General features: G+C 32.8%; 1 protein-coding gene and 1 pseudogene across 1 annotated transcript; both read left to right on the top strand.

Moving 5' to 3' along the window:
• Positions 1-8910: 8910 nt before the first annotated feature.
• On the top strand, positions 8911-10036 carry LOC100820561 (uncharacterized; annotated as a pseudogene).
• Positions 10037-10350: 314 nt separating this feature from the next.
• Positions 10351-11164, top strand: LOC102669347 (uncharacterized). Its single transcript, XM_006579844.4, has 2 exons — positions 10351-10629; positions 10706-11164. The coding sequence occupies exons 1-2, from the start codon at positions 10351-10353 to the stop codon at positions 11162-11164; spliced, it is 738 nt and encodes a 245-aa protein (XP_006579907.3).
• The last annotated feature ends 5638 nt before the right edge of the window (positions 11165-16802 follow it).

Raw genomic sequence — 16802 nt, 5'->3', positions numbered from 1 at the left:
AAAAGGCTTTGGTTTAATCCTGCCTTTTGACATGTTTCACATAAAAGATTATCCTTAAAAGAAATATTAGACAGATCTTTTATAAGATGACTTTGTGAAATTAGTTGATGCCTATTGGTAATCTTTGAGACACATGCAGTCATTAATATTGTTGATGAGGATATTATTAGTCCAAAAATGATCCGGGAACATCATAAATTATTTGAGGTCTAGAGAGATGAAAAAAATATAAATATAATATGATGACAAAAAGAGATAAATTGTAAAGAAAAATATGATAAGAAGGGGATTGAATTATGATTTTAGAGATTTTTAAAATCTTTTGCAATAAAACCAAGTTTTTTGTATGAAGAAAAAATTTTACAAACACAAATATCAAATCTTTTGAGAAACATAGTCTGACAATGGAAAATAAACATGTTAAGCACAAGATATTTTCAAATGTCTAAAAACAAATTCAAACATTGGGTCAGTTGAAAGCAGAAAGGAAATCAAGTAAGCATCAAACATATAGAGTTATACGTAGTGGTTCGTCTTTATCACTAAGATTTCAGTTCTTGTCCAAACACCAAGTTTCACTAACTTCTCTCAAATTACAAGTATTGCGTCACGACCATGTCTGGCTCTACAAATCAAGCTCTACATCAAGCTTAACTGACGCTCAGTATTCTTTGTCCAACCAAGCCACTATTGGCTCTATACAAATCAGAAGAGATTCGTAATTTAAGTTTGCACAGAGACTAAATCTAGAATCGTCTTAGAGACATATATACGATTAATACTTAGTCTTTTTCTCTCAATATATTCAAGGTGTTTTGATAGTTTTATCTAACTTTACAAGAATATACAAAAGGCTTTGTGCAAAAAGAATAATGAATGTTTTTCGCAAGATTAATTCTTCGAATCTTCAAATGGTTTATATAGACATCATCTTCAAGTGTATGTTGTCTTATAATAGATAGATTTCTTCACTTGATCTTCATATGATGAATGTAGTCGTTGGAGACATTTAATGCTTGGTATCTATTGTCTTACAACAAATAGATTTCTTCACTTGGTCTTCATATGATGAATGTGACCGTTGGAGGCATTTAATGCACATCCTTTCCTCATGGAGAGAGTCCACTCTTCAAAGCTTGCATGACTTCTTTTATGTTAGAGCAAGTTTTATGTTAGAGTAAGTTTTATGTAGTAGAGGTCTTCTTTTGATAGCGATTGAAAAATTTTAGACCTTGATTTCATTTATTCTTCAATAAGATTTGACAAGATTTGACATATCCTAGAAGAATCTTTCTGCAAAAGAGATCCTAGATATAAAATATTAAATGAAGTCTTAAATATCATCTTAAGTCGTATCAGATATGACTCTATTTGCTTATGGTCTGAAGCATCAAACGCAACTTTTCCAAGATATGTTATGATAAAGCATCAGATACGAAACATTAGACACAAGTTTCACATAAGATGCAACTTTTAATTTTTATATTTGTATGCATCTAATCAAATTAATTAAGAATTTTGATCCATCTTAAGACAAAAATATCTTTTAACTTAACATAGATAAAAAAAATGATAAATACTAATGAGATATTTAGAGTATTAAGATAATGTTCACATTATTTGTCTTGCATTGATTCTTATTCCATAAAAAAGTCAAAAACAAAACTACTACATAAATTTAGGACTGAAAAGTTGAAATGTATTAGCCTAACTTATTACTGGCAATAATATTTCAACCATGATAAATGTGAGTGAGCTTGACAGATTGTTACTACCTTTCCGGTAGCTAATTATTATTATTATTATTATTATTATTATTATTATTATTATTATTATTATTATAACTAAATTGATTTTATATGTGACTGTATATATGCCATTACTTTGACATGGTTTTCAATAATTTTATAGTTTTTCTAGAATGTGTTGATAGTTACTACTTTGATATGTCATGTACGTACTTGTAATTTGTGTTCTAAGAAAAGCTGAGTATCATATATGGATCTGATTTCTTTAAAGTAAGTAATATTAATAGTTAATTAATGAGAAAATTATTGATTAATATTTTAATACATGTATAATTTGTTATCTGTGCATATGTAATATGAGTTATTGGTCTTTTTATCTATATATAATTGACAATACTTAATTTACTCTATAAAGTGATTTGTTTAATTTATAATATCCATACCCATTTTACACAAGTTATATATTATTGAAATAAGCAAAGTTATGACTGTGTGTGTCTGTGTGTTACTTTTTAGCGTTTGTTATATGCTTTTAAATGTGTTTTGAATTTTCAATTTAAATAGAAAATATATTTCTGACATAAGAATCAACTATTTATTGGATCATTTATTTATTATTTTTATTATTGAAATAGCTTTACATGTTTGACACTTTCAAAAAAGAATTTTTTTTTAAGTCTAGCTGATAGCTTGAATAAAATTAATATTTAAGTTGTTTGATTTTATAGCTAAGTTTTTAATCATTAGTTTTTGTTTGAATGTTAAAGTATGCTTGCAAGTATTTAAATTTTAAACTGATTGAGGGTGTTTTTGGTTTTCTATTTGGGCAACCAAACGTTTGTTCACCCTTCATTGAACGTCATTCTCACATGTTTGGCAGATCTAATTTCCCGTTCAGGTGAATGTGATTCTCATGAAATTTCCGTTCAATCAAAAGCTACAGGTTCATTGCTTTTACGTTGAACGTGCCTTCTCCTTCGCGCCATAGTCACCCAAAGTCATGAATCCCACACAAACAATTCAGATAAGAGCCATAGCAAATCAAAGTCTTGCGATTTTGGAAAGGGGATTTGGGAAATACTAGAACAGAGATTTAAGTCTTACGATTTGGAGACTCATGTTGTGCAAAAAACTTTTGATGATGGATGCATAGGGCAACAACTTTGCGATTTTGATTGTTGGAGGAGCACTGCAATGGCAGAGCATGGCTTGCGTGAAGGCACGAGCTTGTTGGTGGTGTACTTGGACGGTGGAAAATTATGTGCAAAGTGAGTTTGCGGTGAAGTTAAATTCATGTCCATTTTAATAATTATATATTTGAAAGTACTTTTTATTATTATCATCCAATCAAGTTTTCATTTTAATAGAAACACTTTTAAAATAAAAATATCCAAACATACATAAAATTATATTAAACTTACTTTTAATTAAACTTAATTATGTTTACCAAGTTAAGTTGAACTCAAGTTAATTAATTTTATAAACTGTACTTCACACATATACTAAAATATTTATGGTAAACTTTTATTCACATGTAACAAATGAGGAGCAAAGTTACTAGCTTATTTAGAAGTTTGTATTTTTTTTTAGTAGCTCACAAGCTTACAAATCTATTGCAATGGTAAAATAAATAATTGATACAAATTATATCTAGAGATTATATTAAAGCATGGTAATAATACAGTTTGTTAATGTACATTAACTATATGAAAAACAAGTTGATATATATTAGCAAATTGTCTCTCACACACTCGCCAAATTTTTAGTTGGAGCCTAAATAAATTAACCCCAAAATTTTTGGACAAAAAAACCAATTAACTATTTTTGTCTTGGTAAGTTTAATATAGGGACATTATTGTAATTTGCTGTTTAATTTAACTAACATAATGTTTCTCTCTCGTCTCTCTTAGCTTAGCTGTATTCTTTCATCCGTCAAACGTGAAGAATCGACGTCACTAGAAACATCAAAGACCCCATGAAACAATTGAACCACCCAAAACAATTAACCCACGACCACCCAACCACTATGACTCATCATCGGGGAATTCTACAACCTCTACCACACTATGTTGCCAACCCCAGCTAACCTTAAAATTTACCAACACTTGACCACTGCACACCACCTCGACCCATCATCCAGTGCCGCACCTCCATGCAACTAAGAAAATAGCCAGAAGAGGAAAAATAACCAGCGTTGACAACTCTGAACCGTCTTTCGCCACCACTGTTGCCAGAGACTGAAACGTAGAACAAAAAATTTGTATTGAATTTTCAACATTTTTTACAGTAAAATAGATTGCTCAGGTTGTGTCTTAGAGAAGAAATTCAAATTGAAAACAGGAACTAAGAGTGATGTCTTGCTCTGTTCTATACAGTCTTCAATTGTTCCTAAAACCTTGCAAAGAGGATACCTGAGAAGGTGGAGAAAGGGAATTTAGGAAGGTACAAGGAAAAGAGTACCCTGGAAGAGATCAAAAGAGATTCAGAGAGAAGGTTACCCCACACATACCCCTAATTCTGTTGAAATCCCTTATAATGTGTTTGGATGGGGAAATTTAATCAGGTAAAGTATTTTAACAGAGATATTAAATTGTCTTTCAATAATCTAATATGTTTGGATGGGGTATTTTAAAAGTAATTAAAATGCTGTCATTTTTATAAAGTATTTTAATATATTAATTTGAGAGAATTTGAAATTCTCATTAAAAAGCAAAGAAATTAAAATTCCCTTTCTCTCTCAGCACAAACCACACGCGCTCTCCCTCTATCTCATCGCACACTGCAGACGAGCTCTCTCTCCTTACGAGCTCTCTCTCCCTCTCAGCACACACCATCACAAGCTCTCTCTCTTTCCCTCTCAGCAGCGTCACGAGTTACCACTCCCTCTCCGTGGCTTTTCTTCCTCTCGCTGGTAAGTTCCTCTCTCCCTCGTTATCTCTGTTTTTTTTTTCTTTTTTCAAAGTTTATGTTTGTTTGATTTTGATTTCATTTTTGTAGTTATAAGGGTTGCTTGATTTTTTTATTTATGTTTCGTTTTCTATTTTGTTTCCGTGATTTTGATATGTTGGTGGGTGTGAATTGAATGGATTTGGAGTTGAGATAGATTGTGAGCACCATATGTTTGTGAATATGCATCAAAGAGAAATAGAGAAACAAATCTATTTAAATTTCTTGAACTGTATGATTTTCTGGGGGTTCAAGGGAATTGATTTATTTGGCATTTTGGTTATTTGTTGATGGGGTTCAAGGATGCTGCTTTGAAATATGTCTTGAAAGGGAAACATGGGTTTGTTCTGTAGTGAAGACCCCAAATACTTAGTACCTGCTAACACAATCAATATAAGAGAAGTCTCAGTCTCTCAGTGTAACTGCAGATACCCTTCCTATTGGGAAGGTTAGTTGGAAAAAGTAAGATTGTGACAGGAATACCAAAAATCCAACAAAGAAAACAAAAAAAAAACAAGGAAATTTTTCTGGAGCACTTGTGAATGACAGATGAAATTAGAGTTGGATCTTGTATAACTTCATTACAACAGTTACAATCCTTAGTGTCAAGTTTAAGTATGCATAGTGTACACTTAGGATACATTTTACATTTCTCAGTGATTATGGAGTACACATCATCCTGGTAAGAAGATTCCAGCAGTGAATTTAGTTTTTCAAATTATGAATTGAAAAATCTTTAAATAACTGTATAATTGCAAATATACAAGTCCTACTATGATAAAGAAAAACATGCTTCAATATTGGTATGCTTTGCTTGAACTTTGTGCATAACTGCATAAAAAATTCTAATAAATAAATGCCAACATTTGTTAAATGGTTCACATCATTCCCCGGGACCACGATATAAGGTGATAAGAGTGATAACATAAAAAGAACCTGTAAGCGCTTCTTTTGTCTGGAATGTTTAAAAAATTCATGGTGTCTTTTCAAGATATAATGGTTTTAATTTTCGTTCACGGCAGGAGTTGTATCATTATCTTTTGAAAACTCCTCCGGTGTAGTCAAAAAGTCATTGGACGGGGAGAATAAAAGAAGCTTTTAGTGCAGCTAACATAACCACATTAGCTTGAGTTGACCAAAATATCCCATGGTATTGGCATCATTACTGTTAAAAGAAGACACATTTGCTTTCTTGTTTAAATGACTTCATTCCCATGATAGATATTTGATAGAACAGAACATTTGAAGAATAAATATTATAACAGAATCAAACAAACATTATTTAGTTATACACTATCAGACAAAATTCTAGACTTATCTGCTCTTATAGTGACAAAAAATGCATGATATCTATAGCATATGTCTAGAGGCAACTAATAGAAAATGCCAAAACTTATTTATATTTTGTCCCTTGAGGATGAGGATGAGGATTGACTATTGAGTAAAGAGATTTCTGCTATACAACTTGTACATCATAGACTCAGGAATATAATAATCACATAGAAGAGCACATAGAGTTAAAAAGAAATATATAAGCAAAAGGGAAAATAAAATAATATACCTATCAATGTCATATGGTGCTGCATCAGCTATCAAAGTAAAAAATGTACACCAGTCTTCAAAATTCTTTTAGTAGTTAATTAAAAAAAATCTTCTATTCAAAGTCCTCCATTACATAGTTATAATTGCAGATAGACCCCACCCACCTTCACACATAATCCTAAGTAATATGGTTATGAATGTCTCTTGACATAGAAATGCTTCCTATTCTGATTTGCAAATTCGGAATCGGATCAACGTTTTCTCTTCAAACTTGGTTCTGAGCACGATGTCTATGGTCTCTCTTCCTCCGTGCCCGAGCGTGCCTTCTACTTTCTAAAACAATTATAATTATTAGTGACTTTCAAAACAAAAATACCAAACGATTATTTGGACCCTTATAAAACTACTATTATTAGGATAAGTTTTAGGATTTATTCATTTCACTTGTAGTTTTCAAAAGGTTTAATTAACTATTATGTTCCAGTATTTGTACAAACTTTTTATTTTATTCCCTATACATATAAATTTTATGTTTTAGTCCTTGGGAGCAAATTTTTTATTTTTATGTTTCAAAAGGTTTATTTAGTTTCTAGCCTCATTTTATGAGTATGGTTAGAAGCTATTAATAGTAGTTCCATTGACTCAGGAGTATCTGTTTCCAATGTTGAGACAACATTAAATGTCTTGATTCAGATTGTATCGACCACCCATTGGAACAAGCATTTCTTCTGTTAAACATTTCTTATTACTTCTCTATGCAACTTAGTTCTGGCACAAAAGAGTAGTAACACAGCAAGAAAACTGCACAACAGTTCAAAACATAGAAACAACATAGATAATAGGTTGAACATAATAAATAACCATGCAACAACATACATGTAGCTTGCAGCAACACAACACAGAGGATGCATTTAATAGCGTTTTTATTTTTGAAAGGCGTAAATGTGTGTTTTTATTTTTGAAATATAATCATATTTTATTTCGTAAAATTATACAAGAAGGAATCATTAAGTATTCCAGAATTGAGAGGGAGTTTGATTAATCTCTAGGTGATATGTATTTTAAAAAATTAATAACACTCAATTATGTCTGTAGAAGAAAAGGAGAAATAGTTGAATAACGAAGCCTTGATGAATGAGAAGCACTGCTCCCCATTGTTGTTCCGTTTGAAGATTTAATTTCCAAAAACACACACATCTGACATGCTTCGCTGCCCTATTGTATTGTCCTCACCTCCTACTTCACTCTTCTCCCCGTCAATTGCCTTCTAATTCTATATAACCTATAAGTAATTATACATTCACTTATTCTATTTTAATCACTACAAAATTAATCACATTAATATTTTTGTTTTCTTTTAATTGTCTTTTCCTACTAATTAAATACTGTGCACCTTTATACTACTAACTTTGTTTTATTATAATTGTCTTCTTAATTTATTTTACAAAAGTAGTAATTTTATAAAATTAATCTGATATAATTATTAATTCATTTATAAATTTTACTGATAGTGATATTTTTGCTATAGGATTATTAGACGGTGGTCAAAGGTGAATCAGTGCAGAGTAGTATTGGTGTGTACTCAAATTTACACGAAAACTTATCTCCAACTGCAACATAAATGAGTTTATTTATATTGTATTCATTTTCTCTGCCTTCCAATTATATACTGTATTATATTTGACAGAGGAAGCATTTAAGTTGTTAATTGATTAATTAACCATACTCATAGGGTCTATGTATAAAGAAACACATTATTGCAGAGTCACATTAAAACTCATTTATTTATATTGAAAAAGTAGACGACTTGGGTTCAGTGGGAGAAATCCTAATCCCACAATATATAACAACATCGTAGGTTTCCCCACTGCAACAAGGGGTATATTGATCAAAATCACTCCTCCGAGCCATGCGCTCTGCTCTCGCAGGCATATAGGCTCCTAACCTAATCAATGATTTCTTGAAACATGAAGAAATATGTATAAGACGGAGTATATAGAAGAAATTCTGAATCGACAAAAATGCAGAGATGGTATGAAAAACATCCAAGTTGAAAAATCAACATGGACCAGAGGAAATAATAACCAGGCTAATATTAAATTAAGAACACTAAATTCTTTTAAAAGAGATTAGGACCACCCCTCAAACAACTGCTACTATATTCCCAACTACTCAAAGATAATTCAAACTACTTGCAAAGTTACAATTATTATCATGAATGTCGTCAATCCAGAGGAACAAGACATGATTTAATAGTATCATTGTTTTTAGTTGATCATCTTTGTATTGCACTAGTATCATTGTTTTACATCTTTTACCTAGATATTTGTTTTAAATCTCCAAATAATATATGCACATATTATCTTATATCATTATCATGCAGTTTGGATTGAGAAGAAATGGATCATAGCATAGTTGACACTGCAATGACTTCAAGAAAACGTAAAAGAGAAGAGTATAAGAAGATAATCTTATTAGCTGCTGCTTGTGTTGTTCATATGGTCATTGGTGTAGTGACATGGTATCATAATAACTATTTTGTTAAGGAACCAACCCGTAATTGGGAACTAGAACGTCAGAGCTTCCTTAATCGTCTTTATAGAGGAACAAATAAAGATTGCATTGAACAATTGAGGCTTAGTAAAAATGCATTTTTTAACCTTTGTAGAATTTTACAAGAAAAGGGTGGATTAGTAAGAACAAGAAATGTTCCAACAACTGAAGCAGTAGCAATGTTTTTACATATCCTTGCTCACAACCTAAAATATAGGGTAGTGCAATTTAGTTATTGTAGATCTAAAGAAACCATAAGTAGGCAATTCAATGATGTCTTGAGAGCGGTAATGAAAGTGAGCAAAGACTATTTGAACTTTCAACCTTGTACTTTAGAAGGTGCGGAAGCAAACAAGTGGAGATGGTTTGAGGTAAGTTTATCAATTGTTAGGAGAAATTAGTTAATTATAAAATTTTCTTAGAATCTAAAAAATTGTCTTGTTTGTAGAGATGTATTGGAGCACTTGATGGGACTCATATTCCGGTTACAGTTTCTCCTGATGAGAGACCTAGATATCGTAATAGAAAGGGTGATGTCTCTACAAATGTGTTAGCTGCTTGTGGTCCAGATTTAAGGTTTATTTATGTGTTACCTGGGTGGGAAGGGTCTGCAGGAGATTCTTGAGTATTACGAGATGCATTACGTCGTCAAAACAAACTTGAAATTCCAACTGGTAATATTTCTTAGAAATAATTTTTTTTCTTTTTTTTTGGTCTAGTTTAAGTCTATGTTTGTTATTTTAAACATTGTAGGTAAGTATTTTCTTGTGGATGTGGGATATACCAATGGTCCAGGATTTTTAGCACCATATCGAGGGACTAGATATCATCTCAATGAGTGGATTGGAAACACCCCTCAAAGTTACAAGGAGTTATTTAATCTTCGTCATGCAAGTGCCCGAAATGCAATAGAAAGGTCATTTGGGATCTTGAAAAAAAGATGGAGTATATTAAGAACTCCTTCATTTTTTGATATAAAGACACAAATAAGAATTATCAATGCTTGTTTTGTGTTACACAATTTCATAAGAGACGAACAACAAACTGATCAACTTTTAGAAGTTCAAGACTTAGAATTTTTATCTGTTGTTGATGAAGAGTTAGTCCATCAATCAAGGGAAGAAGTTCAAAATAATGTCATAGATGATATCACAACTATTCAAGCTACCGAGGAATGGACAAGATTTCGAGATACATTAGCTATGAATATGTTTGCTAACTATCAAGTTAGGAGAAACTTTGCTTAAGGATAGTTCTTTTTAAATGTAATTTGCTATTGCTGACAAACTTTGTGTGCTTTGTTACTATTGTACTTTTCTATTGAAGATAGACTTTTATGTACTTTGCTATTGCATAAAAACTTTGCTTGAAATATTTTCTATGATTGTGCACTGAACTAGTCAAATGAATAAAGTAGGTCATATCTACTATTTGTTATGTGCAGGTTGAATAAGTGACATTAACTTCAATGGAGTCGTCTAATGAAAAGATGACGGACAAAAGAAAAGTTTTAGGAAAAAATAATGAGGAAACAAGAAGTTATTTTACATGGAATTTGGAAATGGAACGTGTATTGGCTGATGTACTTAGAGATCAAAGGAATTTGGGCAACAAGGGTGACGGAGGTTGGAAAAGGTCAGCATTGAATGCTGCAGCCGCAGTGTTATCTACAAGCTTCAATGTTAATGTCACATCAGATAATGTCAAAAATCTTATCAAATTATGGAGATCGTGGTATGGTATTGTAAGTGACATCCTTGGCCAGAGTGGATTTGATTGGGATGGCACTAAGCACATGATCACAGTTGAGAATGAAAATGCTTGGAATGAATATTGCACTGTAAGTATTCTTTCTTTAATATGTTGCTATTTGTTATTCAAAGTAGATTGGATTTCACTTTTTCTTTGTTTTCCAGTCGCATAAATCGGCTAAACCGTTTCGATTCAAGGTGCTTCAAAATTGGGATGATATAGTGGATTTGTGTGCTAAAGATAGAGCCACCGGTCATGGAGCTGAAACTGCTATGGATGCTGATGAAGCGATGAGTAGAGAAACAAATGAAGTGGAATTCATGGGGTTAGGTGCTACTGCCATAGATTTAGAAGAACCAAGCTCTAATACAAAAGGAAAAAGACAATGTTCGACTTCTTCTGGCACACATCCTCACAAGAGAAAGATGGGAGAAAAAGAAGGAATAACAGCTTCTTTGGATAAAATGGCGAACTCTTTTAACCGAATGGTGGAAAGAATGGATGGTAAAGTTGATGATGAAGATATTCAAGAAGTATTACGTGAGGCAGCTTTGATACCAGATCTTAGTAGACAACAATGGGCTAAAGCTATTAAATGGTTAGCTGACGATCCAAAGCGTTAGCTATTGTGAAAGCCCTTCCAATTCACCAAAAGACAGATTATGTTTTAACACATCTTGGAGAATGAAACTTGGTGAGTAACCTTTTGTCTACATTTCCAATTTCAATTTTCAAATTATAAATTTGTGTCTTTTTTGTGCTTAATTGAGCTCATATTTTCACTATAGTTATTTGTCTGTCCTCTTGTGACTTATATTATCTTGTTTCTTCTCCCCTAAATGGCAGCATTGGATGTTAATTATTCAGGTTCGACCTTTTACACTTGATGATGAATGAAGATTATGGAATGAAGAACGTTGTTTTTTTTTTTAAAATTTGGACCTTGTAATTTTTGTTTAAGATCTTTGTTTGGAACTTGATTAATTAGGACCTTGTAATGCTTGTATTGATTCGTGTTTATGCGTTGGTGCGTTATTAACAATTTGAATTTTCTTCCCGTACGAACAATGAAATTAATATCATTTGAATTTTGTACGAGATAATTGTCCTTAAATTACATAATTATTTAATTTTAATATGTTTTTTAAAATTATTGCAAGACTAGGTAATTAATTTTTTAAACAAGAATAAAGAATTACATATCATTCATCTTTTAATTTTGTAGTATTGTTTAATCCAAGTTTTTTTGTGTTGCTACAAAAATATTGTATAAGATTCAAAATTGTTTAGCATTAAAATTATTTTGATTATTTAATTATTAAGTATTAAAAAAATTTATTATTATATATTTTATAACATTAAATTTATTTTGAATATTTAACTATTTAAAAAATAACTCATGTTTATTTTCATTCAATATTGAAATTTTAATTTTTAAATAAGTATTTAAAAATTAAAATTTGAATTTCATTGAAATTGAATTACTTTATCCAAACAAGGAAATTAAAATACAAGAAATTGAATTGCCTTATCCAAACAAAATATTTACAAAATGAAAGGAATTTAAATCAAGGCAATCAAAATGCTGTGAATTTGAATTTCCTAGAAATCTTTAAATTCCTCATCCAAACACAAGGTTAAGCTTTATACTGAGTTTCTTCACACGTGAGCCTCGCCTTCTTTCTATTAGACCCGAATCAATTGCCACGTGTTCTAAAGGCGTAACAAACTTTTCCGCCATAAGCTCATTTTTACCTTTGCATGTTACATTTCCCTTTCCATTAGAAACAACCTTGTCCTCAAGATTGAGATGAGGATAAGAAAGTTGTAACTCCCGAAGATCCTCCCAAACATCATCATTAACTTCAGATAAGTCCCAACGTATCAAAACTTGAGGAACTTCCATACCAACTCTATGAACAATTCGCGCATCAAGAATTTCCATAGGTTGAACCAATGGACCAAACTCATTGGAACTTAATGGTAAGGGAACATAAGGTGTCTAAGAAGCACCATGAAAAGGTTTTAGTAATGAAATATGAAAAACTGGGTGAATTCGAGTAGTAGTAAGAAGATGTAATTCATAAACAACTGTTCCAATCTTCTTAGTGACCTTAAAGGGTCCAAAATAACGTAAACCTAACTTCTGATTTCTTTTTAAAACAACTGAATGTTGGCGATAAGGTTGCAACTTGACTAAAACCAAATCACCCACTTGTAAGTGCAATTCTCTCCTTTTTTTTTATCTGCCTGCTGCTTCATATACACTTGAGCCTTCAAAAAATTACCTTTTAATTGTCCCAGCAACTGGTCTCTTTCTTTCAAGGATTCCTGTAAATCCACTGGATCGGAAGGGTTAATCTCATAACGAAGCACAGTAGGAGGATGCTTACCAAAAGCTGCTTAAAATGGGGTCATGCCAAGACTCTGATGAAAAGAGGTATTATACCAGAATTGTGCCCACGAAAGCATAGACACCCATTTCTTTGGATTATAAAAAATGAAACACCTCAAATACATCTCTAGAGTTTTATTCAAATTTTCAGTTTGACCATCTGATTGAGGATGGTATGAAGAGGTCATTGCTAATGTAGTACCCTGAGCTTTGAACAAATTCTGCCAAAATGCAGCTATGAAAACACGATCTCTGTCAGAAATAATTGTTTTAGGCATACCATGCACCTTAACAATGTTGGAAATGAAAACATCAGCAACCACCTTACTAGTAAGCCACTCTTCAAGGGTATAAAGTATCCAAACTTGGATAACCGGTCAATCACCACAAAGATAATAGAATATCCCTGAGACATGGGTAATGCCACGATGAAATCTATAGCTAAGTCTTCCCAAATCTGTTGAGGAATTGGTAAGGGCTGTAACAACCCGGTAGGTAACAGGTGATCAACTTTTGCTTGCTGACAAATGACACACTCTTTAACAAATCGCATAATATCTTTTCTCATGCCTACCCAATGAAATTGTGAGGCAATTCGTGCAATTGTTTTATTAACTCTAGCATGACCACCCAATTTTGAAGCATGGAACTCCTGCATAATCTGATTTAACAACTCAAGATTGGCAGGTAGAAAAATTTTATTTCTAAAGAAAAGTAAGCCATGTTGAATAGTATAATTAGAAGATGGTGGTGTCCCTATAAGGCAAGACTTATACAACTTAGCTAACTTATCATCATTTTGAATAAGATCAACCACTTTTTCCTTCTAGGCAGGTACAAGACTAGAAATAGCCATAAAAAAACTCCTGGACAAGGCATCAGCAGGTATGTTCTCCTTCCCAGGCTTATATTGAATAGTGAAATCATAACCAAGAAACTTTGGTAACCATTGTTGTTGCTCAGGTGTTTGCAATTTCTGATCAAGCAACTCTTTCAAACTTCTTTGATTAGTTTTTATAACAAATTTATGCCCCAAGAGGTAATGTCGAAATTTAGCCATAGCTTCAGTAATAGCAAAGAACTCTCTAGTATAGGCAGATTGTTTCTACATCCTAGGAGACAATTTCTTTGAAAAATACCCAATAAGATGGTTGTTTTGGCTCAAAACTGCACCTATCCCTATTCCAGAAGCATCAGTCTCCAAGGTGAAAGGTAACTGAAAATTGGGAATAGCTAACACAGGAGCAGAAGTCATAGCCTCCTTCAATTTTAGAAAGGAACTAGCAGCAAAAGTATTCCACTTAAAAGAGTCCTTCTTCAATAGATCAGTAAGTGGTGCTGCTATATTAGCATAAGATCTAATAAACCTCCTATAATAACCAGTGAGGCCAAGAAATCCTTGCAACTGCTTCAAATTAGTAGGTTCTGGCCAGTTTTTAATAGCCTTTAGCTTGCTCAAATCCATAGATACTCTATCACCAGATAATGTATGACCTAAATATTCAATCTTAGTGACACCAAAACAACATTTAGAAAATCTAGCAGAGTTTTTGTTTCTTAAGAATGTGCAGCACAACCTCCAGATGATGTAAATGGTCCTTCCAATTAGAACTGTAGATTAAGATATCGTCAAAGAATACTAAAACAAATCTACGAAGTAAGCCAACAAAAATATCATTCATCAAACTTTGAAAAGTGGATGGAGCATTGGTCAAACTAAAGGGCATTACTAGCCATTCATAACGGCCATGATGAGTTCTAAAAGCAGTTTTACATCTATCTTCTGGTTTAAGTAAAATCTGGTGATATCCAGATCTTAAGTCCAACTTGGAAAAATAAGATGCACCATACAACTCATCAACAGTAGGTATAGGAAAAATATCCTTAATGGTTATGGCATTCAAAGCTCTATAGTTCGTACAAACTCTCCAAGAACCATCTTTCTTCTTTACCAAAATAATTGGTGAGGAAAAAAGACTTTTACTAGGCTGGATAATTCCCTCATCAATCATTCCAGCCATTAACTTTTCAATCTCCTCCTTCTGGCTATGAGGATATCGGTATGGCTTGACTTTAACAGGCTAAGATCCTTCTATCAAAGGAATAGAATGGTCATGAGACCTTTGAGGGGGAAGACTCGAAGGAGTAGAAAACACTTCATCATAACTGTGTAATAACAAGGCTAGCTTAGGATCTATGTCAGCTGGAAGATCCAGTAAGGGAAAAGTAATTGAATTCTCCTCAATCACTTGCATGCTATAGATTTCAGCTATAGCATCAGTAGAAATCATTCTTCGAATATGATGTAACTGATCATGAGTAGGGCCTAAATCCTACTCCCCTTGCAGTGTGGTGAACTTACCATCTAACAAAAATTTCAACTGGAGATGCTCATAATCAGCAATATGTGGACCAATAGTCTTTAACCAACTAGCCCCAAGAATCAAGTCAGCTCCAAAAATAGGCAATAAGAACACCGGTAAGTGAAACACATTACCCTGAGCTTGCACTCTCAATTTTTTAACTAATCCTTCAGCAGTCATATAGTTGCCATTACCAACCATTACTTTGAACTTAGTAGCTGGTTCAACATGCAACTTTAAAAATTTAGCGATGCGAGGCTGTAGAAAACTATCAGAGTTGCCACCATCAATTAATACTGTCACTGGAAGTTTTTCCATGTAAGCCAGGAATCTAATAGTACCAATGCCAAGGCCTCCCTTCAGAGCGTTAAAAGAAAGACGATGATCCTCATGAATAACTAAATCAGTGACCGAATTATCATGATGTAATGAATCACCAAGGTCATCAACCCCTTCCTCCTCCATTTGTAACAACAACAACTGCTTATTAGGACATCGAAGATTAAATGTAAATTTATCATCGCAGAAATAACAAAGGCCTTTCTCCCTACCCAATTGCATCTCAGCAGGACTGATACGTTTCACATTTGAAGTTTTCAGTGGTGGACCAGGTGGTGTAGGCAACAAAGGTGGAAGTTGTGTCTTAGTAACAGATTTTGCTTGAGCAGGATATTTTGTATTAGAGGACAATTGAGAATAACGTTGAACAAAATTACTTTTGATAGTCTTAACAATAGGATTATACTTCTTTTCATACAATTTCTCTAAAGCAACAACCCTCAATAGAGTAGAAGGAGTCATATCAATCACATCACGTCTAATATCAGGATCTAAACCACTGATGAAACAATTAAAAAATGCATCCTCTGAAAGACCAACGGAACGATTTGCAAGAGACATAAATTGCAAATAATACTTAGAAACAGAACCTGTTTGTTGCAATTTGAAAAGCTCAGCCATAGGATTTTCAAATAGTGAAGATCCAAACTGAGATTCTAGAGCCTTAGTCAATTCTAACCAAGTAGATACCGTAGTTAACTTCTATAGCATCTGAAACCATGGAACAACATCCTTGTCAAAATGCATAGCAACAATATCAACATGCGAAGCGTCTGGAGTATTGTGATAGAAAAGAAATTCTCAGCCTTAAAGATCCATTCCAGCATTGGAGTAGAACCATCAAAATGGGGAAATCCAAGCGAAATATCTTTCACCGGTGAAACAACATTCAGCGGCGAGGTTTGATGTGAAGGACCACCTTCTAAGTTCGAACCATCATTGTGCTGAACACTATTCACAATCAACAAGTCTATCGGCTGTTGCATGAGGTCTAAGTGATCTTGCATCCTCTGATCTTGTTCAATTTGACCATTCATCCAGCTCGTAAGTGCAGTAATTTGGTCTTGTAACATTTTGAGGCGAGTGTCAACCATTGATGACAATGAAAGCACCAATGAAACGTAGAACATAAAACTTGTATTGAATTTTCAACAATTTTTATAG

The sequence above is a fragment of the Glycine max genome, chromosome 5 (genome assembly GCF_000004515.6).
Source record: "Glycine max cultivar Williams 82 chromosome 5, Glycine_max_v4.0, whole genome shotgun sequence".
Taxonomy (NCBI): Eukaryota; Viridiplantae; Streptophyta; class Magnoliopsida; order Fabales; family Fabaceae; genus Glycine; species Glycine max.
The sequence above is the reverse complement of the archived record's forward strand: the minus strand, read 5'-3'. Positions and strand labels throughout refer to the sequence as shown.

Coding starts and splice junctions, on each gene's coding strand:
- LOC102669347 (XM_006579844.4), top strand. CDS start 10,351: ATGGAACGTGTATTGGCTGATGTACTTAGAGATCAAAGGAATTTGGGC. Junction 10,630..10,705: donor CTTGGAATGAATATTGCACT/GTAAGTATTCTT, acceptor TTTGTTTTCCAG/TCGCATAAATCGGCTAAACC.